General features: G+C 46.1%; 1 protein-coding gene across 4 annotated transcripts in view; it reads right to left on the bottom strand.

Moving 5' to 3' along the window:
• Positions 1-355: 355 nt before the first annotated feature.
• Positions 356-18127, bottom strand: part of ECD (ecdysoneless cell cycle regulator) — a 246754-nt gene continuing 228982 nt past the window's right edge. For all 4 annotated transcript variants that reach the window (XM_069240405.1, XM_069240406.1, XM_069240407.1 and 1 more), the window contains one exon: positions 356-747. In XM_069240405.1, coding sequence (XP_069096506.1) covers positions 532-747 — 216 coding nt within the window. In that variant the 3' untranslated portion in view covers positions 356-531. The remainder of the gene's footprint in view (positions 748-18127) is intronic.

The raw sequence follows: 18127 nt of genomic DNA, 5'->3' as shown, positions 1-18127 counted from the left end.
TATTTTGAGGATACAGTACTAAAATCAATACATATCGAACCAATAAATATAATGTTTCCTGTTATTTGCATTAAAACTAAAAAGGTTTGTTTCTAAATACCCCTGACTGCTGGAAACATTTTTTATTGCACGAATATGGCAGTGACGTGTTTTTTTTCTCCCATCCTTTAATTTTTGTGGCACGTTTTCAATAAAAAAAAAAAAAAAAATAACCATCTGGCTAGCTTGCTAATGCCAGACGTTGCTTTACTTCATATAGTCTGCCGATTTTACAGAAGATCCACGTTTCCATTATCATATCAAATACTCTTACATATGTTGCACTGAGAAAAAAAAGAAGCCTTGCATGCATTAATTCTATTTAAAATAAATCTTTAATGTTATTGGAAATCAGTGTATTTACGAACTTCTTCTAGATAGTCCCATGGTTAAATAGCATGCAACATTTAAGTTCATTCTGCATAAAGGCTCTAGTTTCCATGGTGTTTTTTCCACGTTCCAGGTTCAGTCTACTGCAGAGATGCTGGCACTTCAGTGGTCTGTATTATCGGGCAGGTGCACCCCCATACTCTGAAGAAGATTGGAGGCAGGTCCCGCCAAACCAGCTTGGGAGCTGTAAGATTCCAGCAAGTTAGTTACTAAATTCAAGTCAACATCTACAGGGGTAACACCTGCATCTTTTGTACCAGACTTCTCATCTGAGTCATTCTCCGAGGCTCCATGTAAATTTTTGGGAGGTTGGTCAGCCTATAGATAAAAGATGAAAAACGTAAATATTCTTATTGTAGCTACTCTGTCCAAAAGTGGCAATTCAAAACAAAAGCTGGAATTGCTTGAATACTCAATATTATGATGGTTTGTAGGTGCATTCCTGCATCAGGCTCTTGCAAGCTCACTGGAATCTCCTCAACAGCATCCCAACATACATTTAACACACTTACTACCTTTTGTAGTCAACTGCACAAAGTATGACTAGAACCATGTCAGCGTTGACTGATGGTTATTGTCCATGTGAAATATATACTTAACTAAGCATTAAAGAATTACATCATTGGGTAGGGCAAATGTTACTTACCTCCTACCACAGTCAGCTCTCCAGCATTGATAGCTTTAATAGATTCACATACTGAATCACCCAGTAACTGAGTTGCAAATTCCACAGTAGAATTAAAACAGAAGTGTAATGTAACTTACCTCCTTTGAGAAGACTTCAAAATTAACCAGTCAAGTGAGAGCTGTGCCTACACCACTCTCTCACTGGCCATTATACCTCAGGTTTCAATGCACGGGTGAAGAACTGGTCTAATTAAGTGAGCCTTCGATAGGGAGGAGAGTGGGTCGCATGTGAGGCTCTGAAAGACACCAATGCTGGAGAACTGTAGCTCAAGGGAATTAACTTTTCTCTTCTTTAGTATTGTATATTCTATAGATTCACATGATTAAATCAGAACAACAAGGAGCTTTAAATATATTTATATACAAATATAGTAATAAGCAAATAACCACTGGTGGATAAGTAGAAATGCTCACCTCATTAAAAAAATGTCAAAGAACTGTCTGCCACACTGTTGTGGCCCTCTGTACTGCCACTTGCAGTCAGTAATGCTGTGTAAAGCTATGTTCTTTTTTCAGGACGTTGCCCTACATATGCTTTTTGTAGATACTCCTGAAAGGGCTTTGGACATTGTGAGAGAACAGGGCTGATTGCAGAGGCCCCCTAACTTTTTGCCCCCATTTGTCACTTTTTGCTGGTGTTTTCCTGACTCTGATGGTGCCCTGGGTACTTCTAAACATTCCTAGGGCCTGTGCTCTGTGTAAAATTAGTATGCAAATTAGGATAATTATAATTGGCTAAGTCATCCTACCTATAAGTCCCTAGTATATGGCAGGGCATGTAGGTTTAAGGACCCTAGCATAGGTAGTGCACACATAGGTGCACTGCAGAGGTGCCCAGTGTCATTTTAAAGGAAGGCCTGCCTTGCTGGCTGCTTTTAAATTAAAGTTACATGCAAATTTGACTTTGGAATTTAAAGTAGTACCAAAGTCTTAAACTACCTTATTTTTACATATAAGTCACCCCTAATGTGTGCCCTATGTGCCCCTAGGGCTGGCAGCCATGCAACTATAAGCAGAGACCTTATAAAAATAGTTTTATAGCCCTGGTGAGGTAAAACAGTCAAATTTGTTTTTCCCTCATTGTAGTGAATGGCCTCCATAGGCTAGAACAGAGAGACTTTATTTTAATTTTAAAAAAATCCCCTTAAGTCACAAATACTACAAGTTTGTCATCAAATTAATTGTTATAATAAATCCCACAACTTCCAGTTGTGGGATTTAATATAACTTGTTCAGGTAAAGAGTTTTAAACTTTACCTGAAAAGTTGCCAACTTCAGCCCTGCAGTGTTTTTGCTGCTTTGCTCTGATTGGCCAGCCTCTGTCAGCCTGGCCAGGCTGCCTTGATGAGGTGTGAAGTGGCCTGGCTCCACACAAAGAGATGTACCTGGGGGAGGAGATCTCCCCTCAGCAGATGGGGAAGTAGGAAGGGGGAGGGCTGTCAAACTGGTTTTCATAGGCAGAGAAGGACATTTGGAGCAACCCAGCAACATCCTCACATCCTGCAAACCCAGACAATTAGGTGGCCCCTTGATTAGATTAGGCGAGGGGTGTGTTTAGGATTTTTAACCACACCAGTGGGTGGGCTCAGCCAGATGTAAACTCCAAAAATCAGATTCAGCCATGATGGATTTTTGAGGAATGTTGTTCCCTGGGATTGATTTTTGCCACACTTCCCAGGAAGTGGTCATCACAGGGGGAAGGACCCTGCCCCTGATTGGAGAACCAGGACCCCACTGTTTTTCACCAAGGATTAAACTGGCAGATCTGCACCCACACCTCAGTTCCCTACAAGATCCCTATCAGATTCCAACAAGGAAGAACTACAGGAGAAGGAGGATTGCCCTGCTGGACCCCTGACCTGCACCTGGACACTGCACTCTGGAGGACTGCACCAGCTGCACACTTGGGCTTCACCACTAAAAGGACTTCACCTGTCTTCTACTGGTTCAAGAAAGGACTCCCTGTTTGCTACAGGTACAAAGGAGCTGCCCAGAGTCCCCTGCATCAAGTCCTGCAAGCAGAGCCCAACTGACCAGTGTACAGGGGCCATTTGAGGACTCTGTCCTGGTGCATTCTGGGAATTGTAGTCCCAACTTCCAAGGAGCAACTCAGAGCTTCTGAAACCTTGGATCAGGTTGTGGACACTTCAAGGACACAAAAAGGACCTCTGGGAGAAGATCCATAAGTTTGGAGACGTTTGGAGCAACTCCATAAGTTGAAGATGTGCATTGTGGGAGTTGTAGTCCCAGACCCCAAGAGGCACACCAGAGTCTCTGAACCCTTGGCTGGTGCTGTGGACCACTTTCCTGAATCAAACACTTCTGAAAGTAAGTGCAACAGTGTTACCTCGTGGGTGGCCTGAACTCTGGACTTTGTTCCTTTCCAGTGTGACCTTTTTTAACCCTTTGAGCGCTAGTTGCTTCTATGCACTAGAAAGCATGGATTCTTTAAAAATTCATATCTCCGGTTTCCCTTATCTGATTTTATTTGTTTTGGTGTCACTTTAAAGATAAAATTATAATCTATGTTTAGAAATTGATTTTTAAACTGTTTCCTGTGTTTTATTTCATTACTGTTTTGTCATATTGAAATGCTTTACGCTTTGTCTCCTAAGTTATGCCTTGTCGCTCGTTGCCAAGCTACCAAGGGTTGAGCTAGGTTTAATTTACTGAGACCTAACTGGACCTAAGGGGAGGTTAGTTACCTATTGCTAAGTGTAGGTACTTACCTGCCCTTACCAATAACCCATTTTCCAACAGACATTGATACACTTCTCATTGAGCGCGCTGGTACTGGACTTTGAATAGACAGGGTGTTTAGCATGACAGAATAATATGGCTGATTTACATAAGTTCTTAGTTCTGCAATGCATGACATAAGGCATCCTCTGGCATCTAAGGGGCATATTGATAGTCCCCTAGCGCCAGCTTATAGTCATTATTTTTTACATTAATGTGGCTCAATAAGGCCGAAATCCCCGCGCCGTATTTACAGAGTGGTGCAATGCATGCATATAGAAGGCTGGGCTGGTTTGTAGTGGGTACCTAAGGTACTTACAGCTTATACTAGGTCCAGTTATCCCTTATTAGTGAAATGTAGGCAGTGTCTAGAAGCCAGACTGTCTAGGGGTAGCTGAAGGCAGAGCAGCCAAGGCTGAACTAGGAGACATGCAAAGCTCTTGCAATACCACTGTAGTCACACAGTACTTACACACAAGAAAGACAATACTCAGTGTTACCAAAAATAAAGGTACTTTATTTTAGTGACACAAGGTTAAAAATACCTTAGAGGCTATAATACCTTAGTAGGTAAGTAGTATACAAAAAATATTCACCAGTAACCAAAATCAGGTAAGTAAACAGTCATAAAATAGTTCAAATAGTGAAAATCGCCATAGGTTACAATGGGCCGAGGGGGAACACAAACCATATACTAAAATAGTGGAATGTGAAAGCTGGTTTCCCACCTAGGCAAGAGTAGTGTGTAGAGGGGCTCTGGGAGTGTAATAAAACACCAAAGGTAAGTAAAATACCCCACCCCAGAACTCAGGAAAACAGGAGTAATGTACAGCAAGTTTCCTCAGAACACATTAGAAGTTGCGATAAAGAATAGTGCAGAAACCAGGCAAGACACCAACAATGGATTCCTGGACCTGAAGACCTGCGGAGAGAGGAGACCAAGTCCAAGAACAGCTGAAGAGTCCAGGAAGAACAAGAGCCCCTGGTAACCCGGATGAAGGTGCAAAAGTGGAACCTCCTGAGATTCTGCAAAGACCACAACTGACTGCAAAGCACCGAAGACGGATTCCTGGACCTGAGGATCTGCAAAGGAAGGGGACAAAGTCCAAGTGTCACAAAAGTGTCGGGGGGGGGGGGCAGGAGCCCACTAAACCCCGGATGAAGGTGCAAAATGGCTGCCTCCGGGTGGAAGAAGCTGAAGATTCTGCAATAATAGAAGATGCCAGGAACTTCTCCTTTGCGCAGAAGATGTCCCACGGCATGCTGGAGGATGCAGAGTTATTTCCACGCAGAAAGACCGCAAACAAGCCCTGCTAGCGGTAAAGATCGCGGTTGGAGAAAAAGGGTGCTGCCCAGGCCCAGGAAGGACCAGGAGGTCGCCACTTGGACGAGGAGACAGAGGGGGCGCTCAGCAACACAGAGAGCCCATGCAGAAGCAGGCAGCACCCGCAGAAGTACTTGAACACGGGTTCAAGAAAACTGAGCACGGCGGTCGTCTCAACACTACAAAGGAGGGTCCCACGAAGCCGGTGGTCAACTCAGCGAGTTGAGCAATGCAGGATGGAGTGCTGGGGACCTGGGCTGTGCTGTGCACGAAGGATTCCTTGCAAAAGTGCACAGAAGCCCCAGCAGCTGCAGTTCACGCAGTACACAGGATTACTGTCTGGCGTGGGGAGGCAAAGACTTACCTGCACCAAATTTGGACGGATGGACCACTGGACTGTCAGGGTCACTTAGATCCAGCTCCTGTGTTCCAGGGACCATGCTCGTCACGATGAGAGGGGACCCAGAGGACCGGTGAAGCAGAAGTTTGGTGCCTGCGGTAGCAGGGGGAAGATTTAGTCGACCCATGGGAGATTTTTTGTCTTCCTGTGCAGGATGAAGGCAGACAGCCCTGAGAGCATGCACCACCAAGAAACAATCGAGAAAGCTGTCAGGATTAGGCGCTACAATGTCACTGGTAGTCTTCTTACTACTTTGTTGCAGTTTTGCAGGCGATCTTCGGCAGAAGTCAAAGAGGGAGATGCAGAGGAACTCTGGTGAGCTCTTGCATTTGTTATCTGAAGAGAAGCCCACAGGAGAGACCCTAAATAGCCCTCAGAGGAGGATTGGCTACTTAGTCAGGGAAGCACCTATCAGGAGGGGTCTCCGATGTCACCTGCTGGCACTGGCCATTTAGAGGCCTCCGATGTGCACTCACACCTCTGGATTCAAGATGGCAGAGGGCTGGGACACACTGGAGAAAGTCTGGGCACCACTCCCGGGGTGGTGATTGACAGGGGAGTGGTCACTCCCCTTTCCTTTGTCCAGTTTCACGCCAGAGCAGGGCTGGGGGATCCCTGAACCGGTGTATACTGGCTTATGCAGGGAGTGCACCATCTGTGGCCTTCAAAGCATTTCCAGAGGCTGGGGGAGGCTACTCCACCCTAGCCCTGCACGCCTATTTCCAAAGGGAGAGGGTGTAACACCCTCTCTCAGAGGAAATTCTTTGTTCTACCTTCCTGGAACTGGGCTGCCCAGACCCCAGGAGGGCAGAAGCATGTCTGTGGGTTGGCAGCAGCAGTAGCTGCAGTGGAAACCCCAGAGAGCTGGTTTGGCAGTACCCGGGGTCCATGCTGGAGCCCCGGGGATGCATGGGATTGGCACCCCAATACCAGAGTTGGCATGGGGGGACAATTCCATGTTACATGGCCATATTCAGAGTTACCATTGTGAAGCCACATATAGGTATTGACCTATATATAGCACTCGTGTGTAATGGTGTCCCCGCACTCGCAAAGTCTGGGGAAATTGCCCGGAACTATGTGGGGGCACCTTGGCTAGTGCCAGGGTGCCCTCACACTTAGTAACTTTGCACCTAACATTCAGCAAGTGAAGGTTAGACATATAGATGACTTATAAGTTACTTAAGTGCAGTGTAAAATGGCTGTGAAATAACGTGGACGTTATTTCACTCAGGCTGCAGTGGCAGTCCTGTGTAATATTTGTCTGAGCTCCCTATGGGTGGCAAAATAAATTCTGCATCCCACAGGGATCTCCTGGAACCCCAATACCCTGGGTACGTAGGTACCATATACTAGGGAATTATAAGGGTGTTCCAGGTTGCCAATTGAAATTGGTAAAAGTGGTCACTAGCCAACAGTGACCAATTTAAAGGCAGAGAGAGCATAAGCACTGAGGTTCTGATTAGCAGAGCCTCAGTGACACAGTTAGGCACTACACAGTTATACACATACAGGCCACAAACTATGAGCACTGGGTTCCTGGCTCGCAGGATCCCAGTGAGACAGTAAAAACACCCTGACACATACTCATAACCAGGCCAAAAGTAGGGGTAACAATGCTAGAAAGAGGCTACCTTCCTACACACCTGTTTAGGGACCCCCAGTCCCTGCTCTGGCAGGGAACTGGACAAAGGAAAGGGGAGAGACCACTCCCCTGTCCATCACTACCCCATGGGTGGTGCCCAGAGCTCCTCCAGTGTGTCTCTGGCACTAGCCATCTTGTTTTCCAAGGTGTGGGGACAATCTGGAGATCTGAGTTGCCAGTACCAGCAGGTGACGTCAGAGACCCCTCCTGATAGGTGCATGCCTGGGTAGGTAGCCAATCCCCCTTTTAGGGCTATTTATGGTCTCCCCTGTGGGTTCCTCTTCGGATTCAGCTTGCAAGACTCCTCCAGGAATCCTCTCCATCCTCTGCTTCAGCTTCTGACCATCGGATCAACCGCAGACTGATCCAGGAACCAATGTAACTGCAACAAAGTATCCAGGACGACTCCTGTGACCAGCAACTTCAGCTCCAGCCAGTATTTGCAACAGTTCCCAAGGGGTGTATGCTCCGAGGACTCCCTGTCTTCACCCTGCACCAGAAGAACCAAAGGAATCTCCCGTGGAGTGACTGAATCACTTCCCTGCTCCTACAGGCACCTTCCAAGATGACAACTGGTTCTCTGGGACTTCTCTCCTGACAACAAGCATGCTCCATGGAACACAGGCGGTGGACCAACACGACCCAGACTGTCCTAAGGTCCAGCTGTCCAAATTTGGAGGAGGTAAGAACTTGCCTTTCCGGTTTGTGACAGTAACCCTGTGCACTGCGTCATCTCCAGCTCCCTGGGCTTCTGTGCACTTCTTCCAAGAATCCTTCGTGCACAGTTTAACCCAGGTCCCTAGCACTCCATCCTGCGACACACAACTCGCCGAGTTGTTCTCCGGCGGCGTGGGACCTTCTTTTGTTGTACTTCACCAACCGCAATTTGCATCTTCTTTGTCCCCGTGTCCTGGGACTCCCGTGGGTACTGCCTGGTCTTCTGTGGGCTCTCTCCAGTGTTGGGCACCCCCTCTGCCTTCTCAGTCTGAGTTGAGGCCCCTGGGTCCCTCCTGGGTCCAGGCAGCGCCATTTTGACACAAACTGCGACCTTGCTTGAACCAAGGCTTGTTGGAAGAATCCGGTGACGTAAACAGCCTGCATCCAACTTCTCGACGTGGGACAACTCCTGCACCACGCAGGAACCCGCAGCCATCTTCTTTGGTCCTCTTCTGCAGACTTCTTCTAACCAAAGAATCCTCTTTTGCACCATCTTCTAGGTTGTCAGGGGCTTCTGTCCTTCCTGGAATCTTCTGCGACTTCTGGACTTGGTCTCCTCTCTTCACTGGTCTTTAGGTCCAGGAATCCATCATTTGTTGCTTGCAGTCGTGCAATAACTCTAATCACGACTTGTAGTGTGTCCTGAAGAAACTTGCAGTACTTTACTGCTTCTTTCCTAGGCTCTGGGGTGGGGTATTTTACTTACCTTTGGTGTTCTTACACTCCCAGTGCCCCTCTACACACTAAACTTGCCTAGGGGGAAATTTGTGATTCGCATTCCACTTTCTTAGTATATGGTTTGTTACCCCTAGGCCTCTTGTATTTCCTACTGTTTACACTATTCTATGACTATTTACTTACCTGATTTTGGTCTCTAGTGTACATACTGTGTATAATACTTACCTCCAGAAGGAGTATTGCCTCTAAGATATTTTTGGCCTGGTGTCACTCAAATAAAGTACCTTTATTTTTGGTAACACTGAGTATTGTCTTCTATTGTGTATAAGTACTGTGTAACTATAGTGGTATTGCAGGAGCTTTACATGTCTCCTAGTTCAGCCTAAGCTGCTCTGCTACAGCTACTTATATCAGCCTAAGCTGTTAGAACACTACATTTCACTAAAAAGGGATAACTGGACCTGGTATAAGGTGTAAGTACCATCAGGTGCCCACTACAAACCAGGCCAGGCTCCTACACTGACTAGCACGATCCCAGTGACACAGTAAAAACACTCTGACAAACAGGCCAAAAATGGGGGTAACCATGCTAGAAGAAGGCTACTTTCTCACAGTCGGCCCTTCAAGTGCACATAGCGACCTTCTGGGGCAATCACAGTGATTTCTACTGTGAAGGGAACAGCAGGCTTGATCCATATCAACACTCCACATGTGTACATGGAAAAGATTTCGGTAGAAACCTTCTACGTCATCGCCTTTGCAGTTTCATTGCTTCAGTATGAAATAAGTGGGATGTCTGTAGTAAGGCTGTGTGTCGAGCAGCGGCGTAGGTACAAAGTAAACAGCATAATGGTGAGGTGGGTGTGCATGCCACGCATGTTGCAAGTAAGAATGTTAGTGCATGTCATTGCGCTGAGTGAAGTGTGTGGTTGTTGGCTGCTGCTGGTGGACATCCATTTAGTGCAATAATTGTGGTGTGGGTAATAGTGTTGGGTCTGATAAGCAAACAAATGCAAAAAACAACAACAAAACTGTAAATACCATGAGGGCAGAGTGACAACATGTATCCGCCAAAACTATTTAGCAACGTGAGGCAAATCAAACAAGGTTAGTGTCTGAGAACCAAGCTTATTTAAACCCCAGTAAATGAGAAAACATTATTACCTTTTAGTTTATTGACAGGGACCTTATTCACCATAATGCCAGTGTACAGATAGAGCTTACACACCAGCAACCCAAACCAGAAGAAGCAGGGGTAGGGAGCAAGGGTGTTAACCCCATCCCATCAACTGCAAAAATATCTTCATTAAGAACAATTTAAATAAACTATGGCAAAGAGACAAAGTGGAACAACATCCTGCATATCTGGGAGGCCTGCAATGCGGTTCAGATTAGTTCACATGCGGTTTGTGGAGTCACTTTGGGTGGAGCTATCAGGCCTGTTCTAGAGGGCCAAGTGGTGGAGGAGCCATCATAACTGAAGGTTTTGGTAGAGCCATCTTCCAGACCACAGTGTGGACTAAGGTTACACATCATAGCAGCCATCTGCAGCACCTGTCATCTTTCCGGTATTACTTGTTCCAAGTTAGGTGCTGCCTTAGGAAGTGGGTAATACTCCCCTTGGAGTCATCACCCCCCTCCAAATGTACTGACCACTTCTATCTCCAATTAGAATGGTTGGACATTTGATAGCATGGAGGACTCAATCCAATCCTAAGTATCTTAAGGATAATTGAAAAAGTGTGTTTTCTCGTCAGATAATGCGGAGACATGCAGGGAATAAAAGAATATCTCGCATCTAGTTCATGGGACTTACGCTTGACAGCCAAATAGGAGCTCCTTTGGTGCTGCACCACCAACTTGTAGTGTGAGAAAAATGTAATGTGTACGTTATGCACCATTGCTTTGTGAGCTGATTTCTTCAAGGATGGAATCACAATCTTGATAATGCAGCAAGCGGAACACTAACGCTATGGGATTGGCACCAGGAGGGGGTTTACGCTCCGGAACCCGGTGTGCCCTCTCAGTTGAGAAAAACTGTGATAAGTCAGTTTGGGGGAGTAGTTCACATATCCGACTGCATTTTGCCCCTCCCCTTCTGGAAGGTCTATCACACGGATGTTATTCCCCATGGAATGGCCTTCTGTGTCTTCCACTCAGTCTTCCAGGATACGGACCCGGTCAGTGAGCACTTGTAGGCATGACATTGTTTCCTGGGCTTGTGGTTGAAGTGATGAAAGAGTTTGTTCTGTAGTGCAGATGTTTTTTTGCCAGCTTCCGGTGGTCCGCGTCTAGCAGTGTGAGGTCTGCCGCTACAGTGTCAATTTTGCTTTAAAGGGAGGACCGGGAATTCTTTATGGCAGCTATTACAATGTCTAGCTTGTCATTGAGTGATGTGTGGTCTCCTAGGCAGTCGCAGTGGATGGGCGCAAGAGTGTGCCTTGGTTTCCTGCGTAGGTGGCCCATGGTGGTCCAAAAGTCCAATATTTAAAGGAAGTAGGGCCAAGGCAGGGGGATGAGGGCCTTTGCCTAGAGGGCCCGAGACCGGAGACTTATGAGTTAAGCTGGGTGAGCTATGTGGTTCACAGAGGGTAATGATGTTTGGGGGACCCGCCTGCACCATCAGCAGTTCAGGCATTTGTGGTGCAGCATGTGCAGTCCCCGACGTTTAACATGTGAAAGCCAAGCCAGAAATTCTGTAACCCCTACGGAGAGGATCTTGCATTCAGGCTGCAACAAGGGCACTTGGCGACTGGACAAACGTTTGTCAATGAGCAAAACAGCTATCTTCCGTGAGGTTCAATATAGGTGTTACAGCTGGGCTAATGTGACCTCTAAACGCATACTCGTGCTGTGGCGTGAGGGTCTGAGTCATCGTTTCTGTGTTGTCAACCAAACACCTTGCGGGGATGATGAAGGGGGTGAGAAGTGTGTTCAGGTGTTGTGGAGTCTTAGAACCGGTCCAGATCTTCTCCCATTAAAGGCATCAATTAGGGCCTTTGGCTTCCGCGGCGGGAATACCATGTTCTGTACGTGGCGTGCAAAGTCCTTATAGAGGTGGCACCATGGCACAGTTTTTGTTACTTTGTCTGCACCATAAATGCAGATCCACGACCGAATGATGAATGACCAGTATGCAGATATCAGTCTTTAGCGTGAACAGACAATATTGCAGAGCAGGGAGGGAGAAAGGGTTGTTGAAATATCTCCGGTTAGACAGAGTCTTTACCTGAAAAGGTGTTACCGAAGGTAATTAACTTGTTCTTCTGGTAGGGACTTCTAACTGCAGCATCCTCACATTAGAATAGATACCTTTCTGGAAATGGGTCTGCAAGCAGACTCAAACCGGGTAGCCCTGGAGTACTGAATGAGGAAAATGGTGTTCTCCACAGACCTAACTATCCAAGCAGTAGTCCTTCATGAACATGTGGAGTGTTGCCAACGTGGCAGATGTCAAGGACAGGTACCCCACGTACTACTGCAGTAGTAGTGGTGGTCTTTGCCTTAGTGATATGGGGCTGCTAACCCTCAGGAGGCTGCTTCTTAGATTGTACTCTGCATCAATATCTGCTACGCACTATCTATTAAGAGATGGTCTGATTTGTCCCAGCAAATCCAATGACTTGCTGATCACCCACCCGGTGCTCTTTGCTGCAATCAATGTAAAAGTAAAGTGGCCTTTTTGGGTCCAAACAATTGAGTCTCTCGCTCTCTTTTTTTTTTTTTTTTGAAGGATGAGGCATTTCGAAAATCATCTGTAGTGTGATGCTTTTTCCAACGTGGACAGGAGTCACAAGTCCAAAGAGCCAGTTTGCCGAGGCAGAAGCTGGTGAATGGAGGCGTAACGAAAATGGCTTGAAGCTCATTAACCCTCCTGGCTGATGAAATGGTCACCAAGAATCTGGTCTTAAGTGTCATTAGCTGCATGGAACAGATATGCAGGGGCTCAAGTGGGGAACACAAGGAATGTCAGAACCAGATTGAGGTCCCACGGAGGCATGACACAATGGGGAAGGAGGGAACAAAGTTTGCAATTCCTTAATGTGAGAAGCTGACCTGGCTTGTAGTGGGTACCAGAGGTACTTACACCTTATATCAGATCCGGTGACCCACCTTAGTGAAATGTAGGCAGGTTCTAGCAGCTTAGGCTTTCTAGAGGTATCTGTAGCAGAGCACCCAAAGCTGAACTAGGAGACATGCAAAGCTCTTGCAACACCACTATAGCCAGACAGTACTTATACACAAGAAAGACAATACTCAGTGTTACCAAAAATAAAGGTACTTCATTTTAGCGACACAAGGCCAAAAATATCTTAGAGGCAATACTCCTTCTGGAGGTAAGTATTATACACAATATATACACTAGTAACCAAAAGCAGGTAAGTAAACAGTCACAGAATAGTGCAAACAGTAGAAAATGCAATAGATTGCAATGGGCCTAAGGGCAACACAAACCATATGCTAAAACAGTGGAATGCGAATAACGAATTCCCCCCTATGCAAGTGGGAAGGGGTGCTGGGGGTGAAAGAAAACACCAAAGGTAAGTAAAATACCCCACCCTAGAGCCCAGGAAAACAGGAGTAAAGTACAACTTTCCTCAGAACACACTAGGAGTCGTGGTAAAGGATTATGCAAAAACCAAGCAAGACTGCAAGACACCAACAATGTATCCCTGAACCTGAAGTGCTATGGAGAGAGGAGACCAAGTCCAGAAGTCGATGAAGAGTCCAGGAAGAACAGGAGCCCCTGCTAACCCGGATGAAAGTGCAAGAGTCGATTCTACGTTGTAAGAAAAAGTCAGAAATGCACCAAAGTCGACAGCTGCGGGTTCCTGCTTGGTGCAAGAGGTGTCCCACGTCGAATCGTTGGATGCAGGCTGGTTTTCGTCACTGGTTTCCACCAAAAACCCTTGGCTCATGCAAATGTCGCGGTTGGCGGGAAAAGGCACTACCTGGGCCCTGCAGGGACCTGTCGGTCTCAACTCAGACTGAGGAGACAGGGGGGGCTCTCAGCACTTTCGAGAGCCCTCAGAAGACCAGCCAGCACCCACAGGAGTTCCAGAACATGGGGACAAAGGAGTTGCAAAATGCAGTCGTCGCAGCACTACATAAAGGATCCCACGCCGCCGAACAACTCTGGGAGCTGAGCGTCACAGGATAGAGTGCTGGGGACCTGGGCTACGCTGTGCATGAGAGATTTCTGGAAGAAGCGCACAGAAGCCCTAGGAGCTGCAGAACACGTGGTGCACAGGGGTACTGTTGCAGCACGGGGAGGCAAGCCCTTATCTCCACCAAATTTGGACAGCTGGACCTTTGGACAATCTGACTCACTTCGGTCCACCACCTGTGTTCCAGGGAGCACGCTCATCGTCAATAGAGGAGTCCCAGATTATCGGTTGTCATCGCAGAAGGGTGCCTGCAGAAGCAGGGAAGTGACTCAGTCATTCCACGGGAGATTCCTTCAGTTCTTCTGGTGCAGGGTGAAGACAGGCAGTCCTCAGAGCGTGCACACCTTGGAAACTGTTGCAAAAGCTCGCTGGAGCTGAACTTGCAGGTCACAGGAGTCATCCTGGATACTTTGCTCTAGGAACCGCTGTAACTGCAACAGTCTGCGGTTGATCTGAAGGTCAGAAGTTGAAGCAGAGGATGCAGAGGAGTCCTGGAGGAATCTTGCAAACCGAATCTGAGATAACACCCATAGCAGAGACTCTAAATAGCCCTGAGAGGGGGATTGGCTACCTACCCAGGTATGCACTTATCAGGAGGGGTCTCTGACGTTACCTCCTGGCACTGGCCACTCAGAGGTCTCCAGAGGAACCCCACACCATGGAATCCAAGATGAGTAACACCAGGGACACTCTCGAGGAGCTCTGGGCACCACTCCTGGGGTGGTGATGGACAGGGGAGTGGTCACTCCCCTTTCCTTTGTCCAGTTTTGCGCCAGAGCATGAGACTGGGGTCCCTGAACTGGTGTAGACTGGCTTATGCGAGGAGGGCACCATCTGAGCCCGTCAAAGCATTTCCAGAGGCTCTGGGAGGCTACCCCTCCCAAGCCTGTAACATCTATTTCCAAAGGGAGAGAGTGTAACACCCTCCTCCCAAAGGAAATGCATTGTTCTGCATTCCTCGGACTGAGCTGCTCAGTCCCCAGGAGGGCAGAAACCTGTCTGTGAGGTGGCAGCAGCTTGGGGTGCAGTGGAAGCCTCAGAGAGCTGGTTTGGCAGTACCGGGGGCCAAGGTGGAGCCCCCAGGGTGCATGTGATTGGCCCCCAATACTAGATTTGGATTGGGGGGAAAAATCCATGATCTTAGACACCTCACGTGGCCATATTCGGAGTTACCATTGTGAAGCTACATATACGTATTGACATACGCGTGCACTACTTATATAATGGTATCCCGCACTCATGAAGTCCAGGGAATTGGCCCCGGACAACATGGGGGCACCTTTGCTAGTGCAAGGGTGCCCTCACACAAAGTAACTTTGCAACTAGCCTTCAGTATATGAAGCGAAGACATATAGGTGATCTATATGTTACTTAGTGCAGTGAAAAATGGCTGTGAAATAGTGTGTACACTATTTCACTCAGGCTGCAGTGGCAGTCCTGATGAAAGGTTTGTTTGAGCTCCTTATGGGTGGCAAAAGACATGCTGTAGCCCATAAGGATTTTCTGGAACCCCAGTGCCCTGGGTAACTAGGTACCATTTACTAGGGATTTATAAGGGGGTCTCCAGTATGCCAATCAGAATTGGAATATGGAGTCACTAAACTATAGTGCCAAATTTGTTAAGCAGAGAGAGCATAAGCACTGGAGTTCTGGTTAGCAGAACTTCAGTGACACAGTTAAACATACTGACAACACACTGACAAATATGCTTTTAACTATGAGCACTGGGGTCCTGGCTAGCAGGATCACAGTGAGACAGTAAAAACACACTGAAAAACACTCACACACAGGCCAAAAAATGGGGGTAACCATGCTAGAAAGAAGCCACTTTCTCACCCACCCAACCAACCAACCAACAGCGAATTTAGGGGATTTATTAACACTGAGTTTCCTACATCCAGTGACTTTACAAATCACATGGTTAAACCAGGAAAAGTGTAGGTTCTGGAAATCTATGACCTGCAAGGCATGTGATAGCCGACAAAATGTGAAGGAATACATCACATTTGATGATTAAAAAATATGGTTAAAGGAAAGGATTACCTGCAATACAGAATTCATTGTTAATGTTTTGGAGTACAGCTGCAATCAAAAGTATATTAGGAGTACAACAAACAAGGTGAACATTTTTATACTGCAGCATTTGAGGGCAATAAAGAATCCTGATAAAGCTTACTTCATAGTGAAGCATATGAGATGTGCACCAATATGATATCACTACATTGAAGTATTATGGCATTAAATATGTAAATAGGCATCCCGAAGGAGATGATTGAGAACTAAGGAGACAAAAATCCACTTTGATTTTAGTACTCGGAACAGAGTACTCTTGGGGGCACAGTGGGAATGCTAAATTACCTGTACATCTGTGAAGGGACATGAAATTAGAAGTGCACTTGAAATTGAAACATATTTATCAAACAAGATCTTGTCTGTCAAAGAGCATGTTTAGAATCTTGGTTTGTACTTTGGGGTGGAAGGCTGTGGGCTGATGTCAGCCATGTCTTCTAAGGACCACTGTTCCGGCGAGATGTCAGGAACCTACATTTGCCATATCTCTTCCTGCATTATTGATGGATGGTGGCTGATGCATTAATCCCCTTCTTTCATAACATCATGAGCGTCTGTCCCTCCATCCTAAGGTATCAGGTTAATGAGAGCAAAATGACGTACTACATTTGGCAATCTTATCGACCTAGAATGGTCAACGTACTTCCTACTTTAATATTGTTGCTTGTGTAGATTCAACTGTGCAACCAAGATTATCAATGTGCCTTCCATCTCTGGAGGCTGAAGTGATGGGATTTGTTTTGACTGCCTCTGAATAGCTGCTACAATAACATTATCCAGCTTGAGATATCCAGTTATGCATGCAGGATTCGGACTGCTGTATTATTTCTTGAGGTATGATATAACACTGCTTTCACAGTAAGTGGTTTGTGCAACAGTGAGTTGAGTTCAGAGTCCCTCCACCTCTATGGATGCATGCCTAGATGAACATTTTGTCAACCTACATAGGTGCACTAGCTATAGGGCTAATGTTTTGAAAAATCTAGCACCAAGTATGAAAAAATTTATCTTCTAGTTTTATTTGTACATCCTGTATTATCTACTCGTGTGTTAATAAAAGGGATGTTCTTCTTAAAAATAAAGCACTGACTTGGTGTTAATGCCGAGTGTTACTTGCCGTGTCAAACTGTTCTACCATGTACTACCTCCTACAGTAAGCCCTACTTGCTTGTCCTTACTACCTTTGTAGTGTGATGCAATCGTAAGTTGGTTATCCGATTGGAGTCCAATTGAGATATCTGAAATAAACAAGTGCTCAGTGAGGGTATTGCCAGCTGCCCCTGAATCCCCTTGGACCACATGAAAAGGACTCACAGCTGGCTTACCAGACACTGATAACATGTAGGATAGAATTTTAAATGCTAACAAAGAAACATGACAGTGAATAACTACAATGCTGTAGCAGTCCAATTTTATTTTACTTGTTCACAATTGGACTACAATCAGTTCTTATTAGCAAACAGCTGCAGATACAAAGAGTAGGTGTTGGAGGATTGTCAAGCCAAGAAGAATTGTGTGAGGGAAGTGCTAAAAAAAAAAAACTCATCAAAATACTGCTGAAGTTTGAGACAGAGTATGAAGTAATGGACGCTGGGTGACCAAAAAAACAAGAGGTTTGAATGTAAGCAGCGTTATCTTAGCTTTAAATCAATCAGGCATTTTCTAGATGTAGAAGACAACAGAAGTATAGCACGTACATAGCAGCAACAGGCGCCTCAGATATCTACGCTATCTACATAAAGCAAACATTCATAGCGGATGTATAGCATGAAAATCCAAATGCTCATACAGATCAGTGGCACGTGAACTTGCAAAACAAACATGGTGGGAACAATAAAAGTCTGGATTCAATGTTCAGTATGTATGTACGTCGGATTTATAGGGCGCATTCCGGCTCACGAAGAGCATCAAAGCGCTAGCATAGAAGATAAGAGAAAAAGCAACGCAAAGAAGCCACCCAAAGAAGCAGACAATAGAAGGAAAGCCCGGGAAGAAAACCCAAAAAGAAACGAAAGCTAACGGGGAAAAAACCATGTTTTTACCAGTTTCCTGAACCTTAGGTAGCAGGGTTCTTTCCTGATATTCAAAGGAAGCAAGTTCCAGTGTTTTGCTGCAGCCACGGTAAACGCTTTGTCACCCCATTTGGCTCTGTAGGTACGAGGTACCTGAATTCTATAGGCCTTGGAAGACTTGAGATTTCTCTTGGAAACATACCAGCAGAGCCTGGTGGAAAGGTAGCGGGGACCAATCCCGTGAGCTGCTTTGTGAGT

The sequence above is a fragment of the Pleurodeles waltl genome, chromosome 6, assembly GCF_031143425.1.
Source record: "Pleurodeles waltl isolate 20211129_DDA chromosome 6, aPleWal1.hap1.20221129, whole genome shotgun sequence".
In the NCBI taxonomy this organism is placed as follows: Eukaryota; Metazoa; Chordata; class Amphibia; order Caudata; family Salamandridae; genus Pleurodeles; species Pleurodeles waltl.
This window is presented reverse-complemented; position numbering and strand designations above follow the sequence as displayed.